This window comes from Pelodiscus sinensis, chromosome 15, assembly GCF_052426305.1.
Source record: "Pelodiscus sinensis isolate ZL-2025 chromosome 15, ASM5242630v1, whole genome shotgun sequence".
Taxonomy (NCBI): Eukaryota; Metazoa; Chordata; order Testudines; family Trionychidae; genus Pelodiscus; species Pelodiscus sinensis.
The window spans coordinates 4616734-4632311 of NC_143066.1; the positions used below are offsets into that span (position 1 = coordinate 4616734).

General features: G+C 46.8%; 1 protein-coding gene across 5 annotated transcripts in view; it reads right to left on the minus strand.

The window, feature by feature from the left end:
• Positions 1–15578, minus strand: part of DNAAF8 (dynein axonemal assembly factor 8) — a 119469-nt gene that overhangs the window by 92903 nt on the left and 10988 nt on the right. For 4 of the 5 annotated variants that reach the window (XM_075899063.2, XM_075899067.2, XM_075899060.2 and 1 more), the window contains 6 exons: positions 15189–15291; positions 11603–11744; positions 9004–9150; positions 7464–7598; positions 3208–3579; positions 1475–1634 (listed from right to left, as the gene is read on the minus strand). In XM_075899063.2, the coding sequence (XP_075755178.2) occupies positions 1475–1634; positions 3208–3579; positions 7464–7598; positions 9004–9150; positions 11603–11744; positions 15189–15291 (1059 nt within the window). The remainder of the gene's footprint in view (positions 1–1474; positions 1635–3207; positions 3580–7463; positions 7599–9003; positions 9151–11602; positions 11745–15188; positions 15292–15578) is intronic. The other variant, XM_075899068.2, reaches the window with a different exon arrangement.

Consider the following 15578-nt stretch of genomic DNA (forward strand, 5'->3'; position numbering starts at 1 on the left):
AAAAAACTGCTCTAATCTGAAGCCCAGAAACGCTGCTAACTGTCAGGGTGAATTTCAAATAACCCTAAAAAGGACTGTTGGAACTGATGGATGATATTGTCATAGTTTTTGTTTCTATTTTTATTTCAAAATGGGTTTTTAGGAACAAGACCTGGATAGAAGCTGCCCACAGACTGCATTTCGTATAGCTCCATCACTATGCATCATGAATTTAGTTACAGGTGGAAGACTAGTAGTTTATGAAATTAGCACTGGATTAAGGAGTCTTTTACCTTTATTACCTGGATACAAATTCAATGAAGGTTGGTTCTGATCAAAATATATCACATCCTGACAATGGTTTGGTGCAACAGAGTTGGTGGAATTCGATCTATTTCCAAATGAACAAGTGTCCATATCTTAACAAGCACCAACAGGAGTTTGTTAACAGCTTCTGCCAGACCACAAATGCAACAAGTTTGCTGATTCTACTAGACTACACACGAGAAACCCTTATGGAAGGTCCCTATAGAACAAGCATTGAACCCACTAGTGGAATGCTATGTGAGAACTGAGTACTGCATCGCTCTTCTTGATCCTCCTTTATTGACACAAAAGACTTCAGCTAGCAGGTTAGTCAATCCAATATTTTTAATCAGCGGTTAATCCAATGTTTTAAAAATGAATATTTAAAATGCAAAAATCCAGTAAAGTCACATTTGTTTACAAAATATGCAAACCTGACTAAACCAGCCTCCTGTCAAGTGCATTTAGGCCACATGACCTAGCATTAACCAAAATGTTTGCGACGGTTGCTAAGCCAAAGTGATTGGTACCAGTGAACCTGGAGCAAATGTAGGGACAAATCTTGTTCCCCATCACCCTCTGCGGGGATGGAGGGCTCTTCCAGCCACAAAACTAGTGCAGTGACAAATATAGAGAACCCATGGAAATGAGAAATGACCTTCTTTTCTGAGTCTTGTATTAGGCTTCCGAAATTTAGAATGGCTTTGGGATCCCCCTAAGAACACGCTCAGCAAAGATCAAACACTGTAGGGAAAGAAAGTAAGGGCATGTCTACACTGAAGGGCAAAAGTTGAATTGAGCTACACAACTTCAGCTTCGTCAATTGCATAGCTGACATCGAAATAGCTTAATTCAGCTTTTGGCGCTGTCTACACAGCAGGAAGCTGAAGGAAGAACACTCTTCCTTTGACTTCCCTTACCCTTCATGAAATGAGGGTTACAGGAGTCGGAGTAGGAAGTCCTCCAGCTCGACATTATTTCGAAATAACGGCTTGCATTGTAGACATGCTCTATGTTATTCCGAAATAACGCTGCTGTGTAGATGTACCTAAGTAACATCACAATCCTCCTTTCACACCTGCTGCCTCTCCAGATGTGGGTGCAGTGCTGAGAGACAAGACACTGGGGACAGGTGACCAAATGGAAGCTAGCACCATAAAAATCAATAGTCCTGCACTGAGCTACTAACCGGGTGGAACAAAACGGGTGTTTTCTCTGCCATGGGCTGCTTTCCAGTGACTGAGTGTTGAGGCTGCAATCGCTCCAGCTGCTCCTGGAGTCTCTGTCTCCTGTGCTTCTCTTTCATTTGCTTCTCCTTCTGAGAGAGCTCTCTCACACTTTCTTCTGTCCTGCAAAACATGCCATACAGATCCACCTACATTCAGTTCTAACTCAGGGGTCTCAGCCTCCTATTTGTACTCATCCCATTTCAATATGCACCCAAATCCTTATGGCAGTCCCACTGTGCCACACCCTGCTGTATTGAGCAGCGTGGGGCTTAGCTGATGTGTATAGTCTGATTTCTTTGACGCATCCCTCCCAAGCTCCAGGTACTGTCCCATCAACACCCTGCAATCAGCCTCCTGTCAGCTCACGTGCTTTGGTCATTGGCAATGGTGGCAGATATTAGATCATTTAACGCTGGGAGAGAGGAAGTCTCTGGGACTGGCAGATATTAGACCATTTAGGGATTCATAGGTCAAAAAAGAAGAGCTTGAACTGCACCACAACGACGTCATGCAGCCTGGACAGGCTCTTGAGCATTGAGGTACTAGGGTCCCTGCATGAATCACTGCCAGATGCACACAACCCTTAACTCCAGTTTCAGCTCAAGATGGGGTGGCAGAGGCCTGCCTAACTGAAGCAAGGTCCCTATTATTTCTTTTGTTAATGCCCTTTAGCATTCTCTTTCCCTGGCCTCGCAAGGCATTTCCGAGCTCTCTCGCCTCCTCCTCGACATGCTTTGTAAAACGTAAAGACATCAGGACATCTGGCTCTTACACAGGTTTCCATCAGTAGCGCTCAACATGCTGCAGAAAGGCGGTCAATGTCATTATCCTCATTTTACAGATTGCAGAAACGAGTGACTTGGCCAAGGTCACCCAGGAAGCCAGCGGCTGGGTTGGAAACAGAACACAAGTCTCCCTAATCTCTAGCCAGAGCCTTCCCCATTGGGTCCGACTGCCTCTCTAAGCAATGGAGAGAGCCACCGGGTTTGACTGTCTCTCTGGGCCTACGTCTAGACTGCATCCCTCTGTCGACAGAGGGATGCAAGTCAAGCACATCGAAATTGCTAATGAAGCCGGGATTTACATATCCCGCCCCTCATTAGCATAAACATGGCCACCGCTTTTTTCGAAACAGAGTTTTTTTTTCAAAAAAATGGCAGTCTAGACGCGGATCTGTTGAAAATAAAGTGTTTTTTGACAGATCCTGTATTCCTCAAAAAATGAGATTTACAGGATCTGTCGAAAAAGCCTTTTATTTTTGACAGATCCGCGTTTAGACTGCCATTTTTTTTGAAAAAAACTGTTTTGAAAAAAAACGATGGCCATGTTTATGCTAATGAGGCACAGGATATTTAAATCCCAGCTTCATTAGCAATTTTGACGTGCCTAATCTACATCTCTCTGCCAACAGAGAGGTGTAGTCTAGTCACACCCTAGGCCAGACAGTCTTGTGCCCCCAGACTGCAGCCAGTAATATGCTCTCTACGTCAGTGATTTTCAACCTTTTTGTTTCCATTTGTGGACTCTTAGCACTTTCAAATGGAAGTGCAGACCCCTTTGGAAATCTCAGACATAATCTGCAAACCCTCGGAGGCCCACAGACTATAGGCTGAGAACCACTGCTCTAGCTGGATGCTCAGTGGAATGGCATTCAGACACACCACTGACAGATTCACTCCAAACGCTCTAGTACCTTGGGGATTCTGCTGCTTTATTTAGTGGGGGCCCTGGAGCACTTCCTGAACGTAGAGCGTCTTCAGTCTCTTTCTGGTTTTCCCTTGAAGGATCGACTCCATGTCTCACATGGCTTGGCGGGGGGGGGCTTCCTCTCTGTGAGTCTGAGCGCACCAACCACCTGGAAGTCACCTTGTTTGCCTCCCCTCTCACTCTTAGATAGCGTTTTCGCCTGATTTTCAGGGTGCCCATCTCTTCTGGGCTCTCAAGATCCTGGCTCATTCCTTCACCTCTTAGCACCTGCTTAGAGGCCTCGTTAGCAAGAGGCTGGGATGCTTCTTTACGGAAGTTACGGAGCTGCTGCAGCAGCAGGCTTTTCCCAGTGCAATCGCTGCAAATCAAAAATCAAATGGATTAAGCCAAGGTAGAGCATTATAATTTAGCAGATCCTTACTGAGGACCCTAATTTGACTGGTGGCGCAAAGCGGGCTTACAAGATCAGCTTGGATAATGGTTATTGATGTCCTAACGTTAGCTCACGGATGATAGAACAAGCCACCATGAGCCCACCTGGAATTCTTTGGGCACCCAGGTGGATCAAGTAGCCATTGCTGGATTGATCTGGACATTATGAACCTAGACAGCACTCGTGAGGCTCTGGTGGCATTGTCCCTTGTGATGGGACTAGTTATTTGCCTCTGCTGAAGAAGTGGTAGAGGGGATGGCCAGTTACACTCTGACTCTGCTGCAGTAGACTATTATCTAGAACGGTTTACGGTACACACAGCTCCTGGCTCTAGAGAGGGAGGGCGAACATTTTCAAAAACCCTTACACGATTCAAGAGCCGATAGCCCATTTCTAAAAGTGCCATAGACACGTAGGAGCCCAAGTTTCATTGAACGCCAATGGGATTTAGGAGCCAAGTCACTTTAGAAAGTGGGACTTAAGGGCCTTTGAAAAGGCCCTTGTGCCTGTCTCAGGAGCACTGAGCAAATGGACTGCGGCATGGAAGTCTGAGAGTCCACCGCTCCCCCCAAGTATCTCCTGTCCCATCCAGTGGGTATAAAGAGAGAAGATTCCCCCCTACTATTCTTATAGAAGAGAGGAGGGAGATCAGGGAGGCCTTCTTCCTCCCTGCATCTGCGGAAATGATGCTGGTGTGTTATCATGAGCAGCACAATGCTGGGATTTCCCTGGCTCACAATGACAGCGGAACGTTGCAACTCAACAGCAGGACACACTTGTTTTGTGGCTGCCTGTCACTTTGATGGTGAAGGCGCTCACTAGATGTCCGGTACCAGGGGAGGGCCACCAGATTTGGGTGTCAAGAAGGGAGCATTGCAGAGGTCACAGCTCGGCTCTGATGGAGGCAGCTGAGAATTATTTGGACCCAGACAAATGGCTTTGTGCTGAGTTTGATATTACAATGTCCTGGCTCTGCCGAGCCTACGCCTGCATGCTAGTGCGGTGCTGTGCTCTAGTCAAACTAACCTTATACTTTTCAGAACACAGAGTATTCTGCAGCTAGGCTTCCCACTTCTGTTTTCTTAAGGGTCTCCTCTTTCTTATCTCTGCTTAGGAACCACCACTTCAACCTATAACCTCTTCTGGAGAGAACAAGACTCTGCTGGACACCTGAAACCACTGGGTACTGTGAGAATTGGACCATTCAGGGGAATGACTAAGCCGTGTGGGTTTGCTAATACCCCCCAGCCAGATCCCAACGATGATGAATGAACTCAGCAGCCATACAGCAGGGCTTCAGATTCTATATCTGTTGCCAGGTGAGCTGCTGATGTAAGTGCAGAGTGATGATTGTTCATTCCTGGCCTTGTCTGGACTGTGCAGTGGTAGCAGCAGTGCTAGCAGAATGCCTTGGGACAACACACCTTGGACAATCATGAGTCACATACAAGAGCCAAGATGGCAACCCAGCAGTGAGGATTCTGACTGGATATTTGTCTGTCTCCAGTGGAACAGATGTGACAATTACACTACCTCTCTGCTTGCTTTTCCTCTGGGAGGCAATGAGCAGGGTAGGGTGAATCTGACGCTGCTCCGTATGGAAGTGTAGGGATTGAAATGAGTGAGGCTTGCTGGCCCTGCCAAGGAGGCAAGGTGGGAAATGTCAGAAGCCAGCGGTGGTGCACAAGAACAGAGATTTCTTACACGTGACCCTGGGAACCTGCCAGGTTTGAGGGCACAGCCCAAAGCCTTGTCTGCATCTCCCTGAGGAGATCTCCGTCCCGCAGGCTTCCCCCTGGGAGACATCATTTAGATATGGGGTGGGTAATAATTTTTGCCCGGGCGCCACTTCAAAAAATTTTTAAGTAGCCCCGGGCCACCCCAGAAGGGGCGGGATCTAAACAGGAAGGGGCAGGGCTACCCACCCCCAGACCATGATTGGTCTGGGGGAGCCCCTTTGTCCCCCTTACCACTAGGCACCCATGCCCTCGAAGAGTCTTGGCATGTTCCCCACTCCCAGGCCAATCAGAGTCTGGGGGCGAGAGAGCGCGGGAAGCCTCCTCCCTGCAGGGCCAGGGCAGGGCGAAGGAAGCTTCATGCAGCTCCCTCGCCCCCCAGGTCCTGATTGGCCTGGGGGTGGGGGAGCGCGCAAAGCTTTCTCTGCTCTTCCCCCGCCCTGTGAGCAGCGCAGGGGCAGAGTGGAGAAGGCTTCGCACACTCCCCTGCCCCCAGGCCCTAACTGGCCTGGGAGCGGGGCAGCAGCAGGGCCTCCATGGGCTGGATCCACCCCTTTTGCCCACCCCGATCTAGATTCTAGCCCAGTGTAACTCGGGTGTAATTCCACTCAGGTCAGTAGAGTGACACCAGCTCTAAGCCCAAGTAAATGAGATCAGAATTCGGCCCGTGGGGCTTCTGCCTGCTCAGATGACCGGATTTCCTAACGTAGAAACAAAAAACCTTAATATTTGTCAGACCTTTGCATCATTTTCACAATTTTAAAACCGATCAAAATATACTTGGACAGGGTCTGTTTTACGTGACTCTAGATTTACACTGGCGTCTCTCCCAGGGATTTCAGCGGCATTTCTCTGGATTGACACCAGCACAGAGGAGAGCACCCGGGCCCCTGATTGCTCCTGCTTGGTTCTGGTGTCTGACTAGTCTCAGCTGCTAAGACACTCTGAGTGGCTGGGCCCTGCGCCTTGGCGAATCACATATTCCTTCACAACTATTTTTAAAAATAAGTGTAATTGGTTCTAACAAAAACAGCACAAAACAGCATGTTCTGCTTGTTCCTTCTACTGCTCTAATTCAGGTATAAGTGCGTCATTAAGATCCAGGGAATGTTTCTAAAGATAACACCAAGCGCACATGGGTGAAGAATTTAGACCCTGATTCAACAAAGGGCTTAATCATGTACATAACTTTAGGCATCTGAGCAGTAACTACTCGCATGCTTAAAGTTATGCATCTGCTTAATCACCTTGCTGAATCAGATGCTGAGGTTGGCAACAGGGAAGAGTTGCCAGCCCTGAATACAGAAGCATTTACAGTTGAGTTTCTTGACTGGTCACATAATACCTAGACAAATAAGGAGATTGGAGAGTTTTTTTTCCCCACGCAGCGTGATCATTCTAGAGCAATGTCAAGTACTAGCTTGTTTGATCATTTTCCTAACAAGGTTGGCTGTGAGTCTCCACCCACAGTTTTTTTAAATGTTTGATTCAGAGTTATTTAAAAACAATTCTCTCACGTAACTCAAAATGGCTCAAAAAAGAGGCATTCTTCCTATTGGCTATATCTACTCTGCATGGTGATAAGTATCAGCGGGGTAGCCAAGTTAGTCTGTATCTGCAAAACAATGACAAGTCCTGTGGCACTTTAAAGACTGAAGTTTTTGCCCATAAAAGCTAATGCCCAAATAAATCTGTTAGCCTTTAAGCTGCCATAGGACTCCTGTTGTTTCTACTCTGTATGTGTCTTTTGAGCCATGTCTGTTGCATTTACCGACAAAAAAAGAAAAGATTTGGCGCTCAATATCTCTATAGATCCCATGTAGCTGCAAAAGAACAAGGTGAATTCTATTCCGCCGTAAGCATTAATTTGGTTCTATCTCCAGCATCTTAATTATGGCTGCAGCAGACAGAACACAAAACTGTTTGTTAGCTAGAGACAAACGTTGCGTTTCAGCTATTAAGTGGAGCAGATCTGCAATAAGACACTGCCAGGCAGAATTTCAATAGGTGAGGTGTCACTCTCAAAGTCTTTCTTGGGGATCATTTCAGGTTCATGACAAGGAAAGTTTGTACCGTGGTCCTTGGGAAGACTTTGGCATACTCTTTGTTTTCTGTTGGTCCTTAACCGTTGTGTCCCCCTCATCCTCAGTGGAACTGTCACTCCTCAGTGGAACTGTCACATCCTCAGTGGAACTGTCACAGTGGAAGCTGTGAAGAAAAGAGATCGAATTACTGGACACCTCTGTTCACTATCACAGTAACAACCACCAGCCTGGGGCACTTCTCCATAATGTGCTGTCTTAGTCAGACCTGAGACAGACGTTTAAAACAATGGGATGTTAAAGAAAATATACGGAGTGAGACCTGCAGCTGTTATCAACTGGCACAGCTCCATGGACTACAGTGGTGCTAGGTTAATTTATATAAGCTCAGGATTTGGCCCATAATGCAATAAAATAAATAAATAATGATAATAAATAATATGTTTATAATTTAAAAGTGCATAGAGACAGCTCCTCAGGGGTATCATCCCAATAGCAAATACTCCAATAACTGATACACATGGATGCCCTAACAACATAACCCGCTTAGACAACGTAACTCATCTTGGATCATGAAAGACAATCTCATGATTGGTTTTATTGGAACAATGTGCTTTTAGCTAAATTTAAATCGACAGTAAAATCAAAGCTCCCTGAGGGTTACATTAGACCTCCTTAATGAGATACTTTTAGAGCCAGGTGTGTTAGATGAGTGCATCTGAAACATCTACTTGGCTCTCATTATCTACAAGGTGTCTCCAGATCACGGTTTTCTTCAAAGCCATTTTCTAGCAAGCACCATCACTAGCATCTCTGGGAAGAGAGAACAGCAGTTTCTACTTAGTTATTAATAACTACTGTCCATTCCCATTGTGGACATGCACCTTGGGGAGGAAGCAAATAGTCTCTCAGGCTACGTCTACACAGCAACATTATGTCAAAATAACTAGCGTTACTTCGAAATAACTTAGTCGGCCTCTACACAGCAGGCAGTTATTTCAAAATAATGTCGAAATACTGTCAAGCTGGAGGACTGCTTGCTCCAACTCCTGTAACCCTCATTGTACGAGGAATAAGGGAAGTCGGAGGAAGAGTGCTCTATTTGAAATAAGTGCTGTGTAGACGCTCCCAATTTCAAAATAAGCTACGCAACTGACGTAGCTCAATTTGCATAGCTTATTTTCAGTTAAGCCCTGCCATGTAGACACACCCTCAGACTCATTAGCTTTAGAGAAGACCCTGGGCCAGAGCTTTTGGAGTGTGGGAAAGAAGCCAATCTCCCAGAATTCACCTCTAGGAACCTCTTAGTCTCACAGGGAGACTGAGAAAGCAAAGGCAGCAATCCCTTGTTTGCCCATCTATCTGGATTTCTGACTGCATAGTTTCCCTTTCAAAATGCTCGCTTTCTCCACCAACATGCCACCCTTTCCAGACAAAGGGCAGGGAGAAGTGATACAGCAAAGAAAGCTTTTCATGGTACTTGCTCATCACAGGCATGGGATATTGCAGCCACCGTCAGGTTCATGACCTTGGACCCTGGTTTTCCACAAGCATCAGATTTCAGTAATTACCTTTGATTTTCATTGGGCGGAAACGCAGATTGGTGTGGTTTAGCATCCCTTAAATCAATGTACACTGTTGGGGGCTCTGCTGAGCCCTGCAGTTCTGGCACGTCCCTACTTCGACAGTTCTGGGGAGATGGTGGGAAGACGACTTCTCTGTGAATATAAATAATCATTTCAATGTAGTATTCATCTATGAGGGACAAGAGCTCCAGCAGGACACACATTTGGAATGGAAATAGACTGAGAAGGGGACTGTGCTTCTGGGTATTAGGCAGGTTCCAGCTCACGGTCTCTGCACATGGTCATAGAATCATAGAATACTAGGACTGGAAGGGACCTCGAGAGGTCATCGAGTCCAGTCCCCCACCCTCATGGCAGGACCAAATACTGTCTAGACCATCCCTGATAGACATTTATCTAACCTACTCTTAAATATCTCCAGAGATGGAGATTCCACAACCTCCCTGGGCGATTTATTCCAGTGTTTAACCACCCTGACAGTTAGGAACTGTTTCCTAATGTCCAACCTAAACCTTCCTTGCTGCAGTTTAAGCCCATTGCTTCTTGTTCTATCCTCAGAGGCCAGGAAGAACAAGTTTTCTCCCTCCTCCTTGTGACACCCTTTTAGATACCTGAAAACTGCTATCATGTCCCCTCTCAATCTTCTCTTTTCCAAACTAAACAAGCCCAGTTCTTTCAGTCTTCCTTCACAGGTCATGTTCTCTAGACCTTTAATCATTTTTGTTGCTCTTCTCTGGACCTTCTCCAATTTCTCCATATCTTTCTTGAAATGTAGTGTCCAGAACTGGACAAAATACTCCAACTGAGGCCTAATCAGTGCAGAGTAGAGCGGAAGAATGACTTCTCATGTCTTGCTCACAACACTCCTGTTAATGCTTCCCAGAATCATGTTTGCTTTTTTTGCAACAGCATCACACTGTTGATTCATATTTAACTTGTGGTCCATTATAACCCCTAGATCTCTTTCTGCAGAACTCCTTCCTAGACAGTTGCTTCCCATTCTGTATGTGTGAAACTGATTGTTCCTTCCTAAGTGAAGCACTTTGCATTTGTCCTTATTAAACATCATCCTGTTTACCTCTGACCATTTCTCCAATTTGTCCAGATCATTTTGAATTATGATCCTATTCTCCAAAGCCGTTGCAACCCCTCCAAGCTTGGTATCATCTGCAAACTTAATAAGCGTACTCTCTATGCTGATACCTAAATCGTTGATGAAGATATTGAACAGAACTGGTCCCAAAACAGACCCCTGCAGAACTCCACTTGTTACTCCTCTCCAGCAGGATTGTGAACCGTTAATAACTACTCTCTGGGAATGGTTATCCAGCCAGTTATGCACTCACCTAATAGTAGCCCCATCTAAGTTGTATTTGCCTAGTTTATTGATAAGAATATCATGCGAGACCATATCAAATGCCTTACTAAAGGCTAGATGATAGATGAACATTATCAAAACCACCAAGATTCAAACTTCACAGCAGCTGAATAGGTCGGACATTATTGGCATTAATGCATGTCACAGAGTTCAGGTCAGGTCAGCGTTCACAGCACCTTTGTGATCCTCTGGGCTAGACAGGAATTGAAATGCTACAGATTTACAGTCTGCTTGTCCTTCTAACCAAGCAAAGTCCTTGCCTATACTGAAAACTGGTGATTCCTCAAAGATGTCCAATACTGTTGATTATTTGGAAACAGCCAGACATATAAATCTACCTGATCAGACTGGGCAGAAAATGGGATTTTTTGATCCCCTCACAGGAGATGCCTACACTTGTCTGCTTAGAGACCAGTTGGTGATGCTCTGATTTGTATCCCCTGCTAGAGGTTGAATCTTCTGACCTCTCAGGACCCCTTGTCCCATGGTTAATGATTATTATTTATTTCTCAAGCACTGGTGGAGAGGTTGAGACTGGAGAACACAGAAAAAGGAAGTCCCTGCCCCAAAGAGCTTACAATCTCAAACACCAGCACATGTTTGATTACTGTAACTTCCTCCTTTGGCTTCCTAGGCAGGCCTCTGTCTCATTCCCATGTACTGTCACTAATATCACGTCACATCACTCCCGCCTTTGAATGCCTCCACTGCCTCCCACATCTTCACCGCACCGCACGGTCAAGACGCCATTGAGAGAAAATACTAACCCCAAGCCTCCCATTCAGTGATTAAAACATGGCCACTCCTCACGCTCATTACGTTGCTTGTCTGCTCAAGCCCAGTCTCCTGCCCTTCGCCCAGGCCTGGTTTTAGACTGCACGCTCTTTCTGTGTAAATCAAACACTCTGGAAGAGCAGAGAAAGGAGTCTGCGTTTCTGCCCTCCCCCCAGCATGGAAGGGCACCTTACTGATGACAGTCAACCACTACCAAATGGAGCAGTGACCCCGCATGGACTAGCTCCTGCCCGGCACCCTACGCTGCTGCTGGCCCCGCCCCCGGGGACCATAGAATAGTCAACTATCCGATAAGAATTCCTGAGGTTATTCGACTATTCAATTAACTGATATTTAACATCCCTGATGCATACAGTCACTTTCCATGGCTCTAGTATATGAAAAAATTAACTCCCAGCAAGAAGAACCTACTTCTGATCGCCTCCATGTTCTTGAAAGTGAGCAAGCTTGGCCAGTGGCTTCCTGTGGCAGGGAGACAATGCCTTGGACTGCTTGGTACACAACTCTTCTAGCTTTTCCATGAGCCTGCTTTGGGATCTAGCGACCATGGTCTCTATGGACGAACAGAGAAGACAGAGAACTACTTACGACAGTCTTGCTACGATAAGAAGGGCTTCCAACTTCCCCTTTGGGGCCTCATCACTTTCCCTACTCAGTGTCAAAGGGACGGGAGTGGTAAGTTTATTACCGCTTCGCTGCAATCAAAATCAGGCTACACTTCAAAACCAGACTGATCATTTAATTTTTAAATAAACTTTAAAACCCCCTGGGAGTAAGGTTCTAATGGTCTAGCCTTCCTTTGCTACTGATTGCCATCACTTGGCTTGTGCCAGCTCCTCCCCAGGAACCTGGCCTCGGGAGTGTTGATACAGCATGGCCGGACAGACAACTAGGGCCAGATTCAGAAAGGAATATAAGGGAGCGTAAACCAATGTAACTGACACCTTCTTTTGCCTCCTTGTCAGGCCACTTAGGGAGAAGGTAAAGAGAGAAAAATTGATGCTATTTACTTGACTCCCCAAAAATATTCCCTGTAAGGAATAATATACCCACCCTCAGTGACCTATCGTACTTGTTTCAGAGAGAGGAGCACAGAAACCTAAGTCATCCTCCAAATAGATGCAAAAAGCTATATTAAAAGAACACTAATGTTGCAAAGTCAAGCACTCAGAGGTTGAAAAATTCCCATATTCTGATTGATGCCACAATGTTAATTCCGTTCCATAGCGCACATGCATTATGAGACAGCCTTTAATGACATGATCACAGACTGCTAGTTCTCAGGACCCCTGTCTCATTCAGCAGTTGCAGAGAAAGTTCTACCAAGCACTTGGAGGCAGGGGGTATGGCTGAATCAGAGGCAGCGGAGCAGGACGGCAGCCGGCTCCCTATCAGCAGGGCTGCAGGCAGGAGCCAGTTTGCACCAGAAGCTGATTTAAAAGCCGGCTCCCAGCGTGCACTGGATCCCAGGGAGCTGGCTGCCACCCTATGCTGCAGGTGCATGTAACCATATAACCACTGAAAAAATGGCAGTGGTTACACAGTTACATGCTTTTTATCATCCCTACTATCTACACTACACACTAAACTCAAGACCTGGGTCCAGTAACTGTAAACCCAGATTTGTGATGCAGTGTGGACACTCAAGCGTGGGCTTGGAAACAACTAGCCCCCCGAACCTAGGTTTACATACTCTGTGTTGCTTTAGCAGTCCCAGACTGCCAGCTCCATAACTACTCTAAGTGATGTACCTAATTTCAGGGCAGAGACTTCAGAGATTTCCGCCCTGAGCTTCAAAGCGTGGTGACCTAGCATGGCAGCCCCCCACTCTGGTGCTAGCATTAATGATGAAGAACGGAAGGGGAATGACCCTGATTTGCATTTGGAACTGCAGCAAAGGGAAATGAATTTGTCTGAGTTGCTCTCTTCACTTGTAAACAGCAACACCATGAAAACTACAACTCAAAATCTAATCGATGCACAAACCATTAGGTTGAAAGGTCTGGAGATGTGGAGAGAGACAGGTGGGTCCCCCAAATGCTTAACCCTGAGATTTCTGCTGATTCTATTTACATCAAAAGAGCACTGCCGTTCTCCACAAGAACTTGTAAAGCAAGTGGACACTGGGACTTACAGAACCATCACGTCTGAGGTCATGGACAATGCAGATAAGGGTCACATCTTAAAAGCCTGACCCCTGCAGTCATCCTCGTCCCAGATTTTTCATTCAGTTATGCTTTTTTGTCCTCCTCAGCCTGAGACAGATATCCATGTAAAGTGACCAAAGCCTCCATTTTCTTTCCCACTAAGCTTCAGTTCTGCAGTGGCATAAGAAGCACTTTCTCTAGTTTGTTCAGATCATTTTGAATTCTGACCCTATCCTCCACTTGCAATCCCTCCCAGCTTGGTATCATCTGCAAACTTAATAATCATACTCTCTGTGGCATCACCTAAATCATTGCTGAAGATACTGAACAGAACCGGTTCCAAAACAGACCCTTGCGGAACCCCCAAGAGGATAGAATGGGGCTTCATTTTCACTGGGCACCGCTGAGTTCCACATCAAATTTGATAAACTTGCAGGTAATAAACTTGTTTTTCTGTCTGCTCCTCTGGCAAACTCAGCCTAGATCTTAGAGTCAGGCTTCCCTTCCCTCCCAGGGTCACCTGTAACAAAGCTTCTACAAGCCAAAGTGAGATTTGTGCAACCCCATCCGTCCTCAGTGGGTTTTCATGGGCGTAATTGAGGGTCTAATCTGGAGACACTGAGGTTACAGGGAGAGTGGTGTCTATTGAGGGCAGGGGTGGATAAGAGCACCGTGGGGCCCCGGGCAGCAAAATTTCGCGGGGCCCCTCCTTTGACACGGTGCATGCGCGGCGCCTCAGGAAGTGCGGGGCCCGGGGCAGCCACCCTGCTCGCCCTGCCCTAAATCCGCCGCTGATTGAGGGAAAGAACTACACAACACAAACGTGTCACCAGTACTGCAGAGAAGATGGGGCTCAGTCTTCAAGGGCTCTCAGAGCACTAAGTCCTAAACTGACAGTCTCAGGCTTAGGACATGTCTACACTGCATCCAGCAGCAAGCCTCCCAGCCAAGGGCTCTGCTCGGGCACAACAGTGCCATCTGGTGAAGATGATGAGAGATGGACTTTGTGGATCTAGGGATTCCCAGACCAGAAGTGGCTGAGGGGCCACCAGGCAGCCCTTGCAGGAGGGGTAGGTGTGATGGGAGCAGCACTAGGGGAGGAATGTTGTGGGGGAAGTGCATGATATCACTGTCCCCATCTTTAGCCTTGAGAACTTTGGGGTGGAAAGAGGTGCAGAGCTGGGTTGACTCGATTCAGCGAGGACAGAGCTACTGTTGGTGCGGAGGATGTGAGATTCTGGTAGAGAGGAGACAGTGGAGTCTTTTGGGGATCACTGCATGGTGGCTTCTAAGAGATCTCCAGCCTGTGGTTCTGGAGTGGGCAAGAAGGAGCAAGGCACAGTTGATACATTTCTTTAAAAAGCAGCAGGTGCCCTGGCAGTGTGTTGCTCACTGTCCAATTGCCTGCAAGGACATGATCACAAGTCTTACGCAACATGGCCCCAGATGGGATGGGCAGAAGGTAGCAGAGACAGGACGCCAGTCTATAGGCTGAGTGGGACAAATTCAGACCTGGTGGATTCTGTTTCAATCAATAGACTTAGACCAGGGCTACATATGGGCCAGCACCATTAACACAGACTAAGGAAGGGAACTGTTCATTCTCAGAACATGGCTGACTAAGAGGCAATGGTCCAACAGTAGAGGAAAGTTTAGGCTAGAAATAAAGATTTTTAAGCGTAAGAGAAGTTAAGTAGAGGGTAGATGTTGAAGGCACCATCAATGCACAGAGGCAAGGAGAAGCTAGAGAGAATGACACAGGCAAGAACAGAGGTCAGTTCTGGGGGGCCCTGCTCTGAGCTGATTGGTTTGACAGTTTCAGCTAGTTAACATTTGGTTTGTAAGGTTACTATGATCCTCTGAAGGAAGAACAGGCTCCTCGGAGTGAGTTCTACTGCCTTTCTGCTCCTCCAGGTCCTCAAGAATCTTGTCTAGATCCCACTTCTCGAGATCCTGAAAGAATGAAACCAGTGGTGAGGGAAAGACCGGCACTCCTCAGAGTCACTCACCACCCACGCTTCAGACTGGAGCAGCTCTGCTGTGTGTCTCCCCCTCCCCGACCACTGCTCTGTAGAGATGGGGTACAGAAGCAGGGGGCTACCTTGACTTCAGCACTCCCCTCTTCCCTCCACACACACCCCTGCTCTGCACAGCTAACAGGAGAAGCCTGGGAGCAGCTCGGCTACAGGACAGAGCAAGGTGGGTTACTGGTCCTGAGGGCCTCCGTTGGCCACCGGACC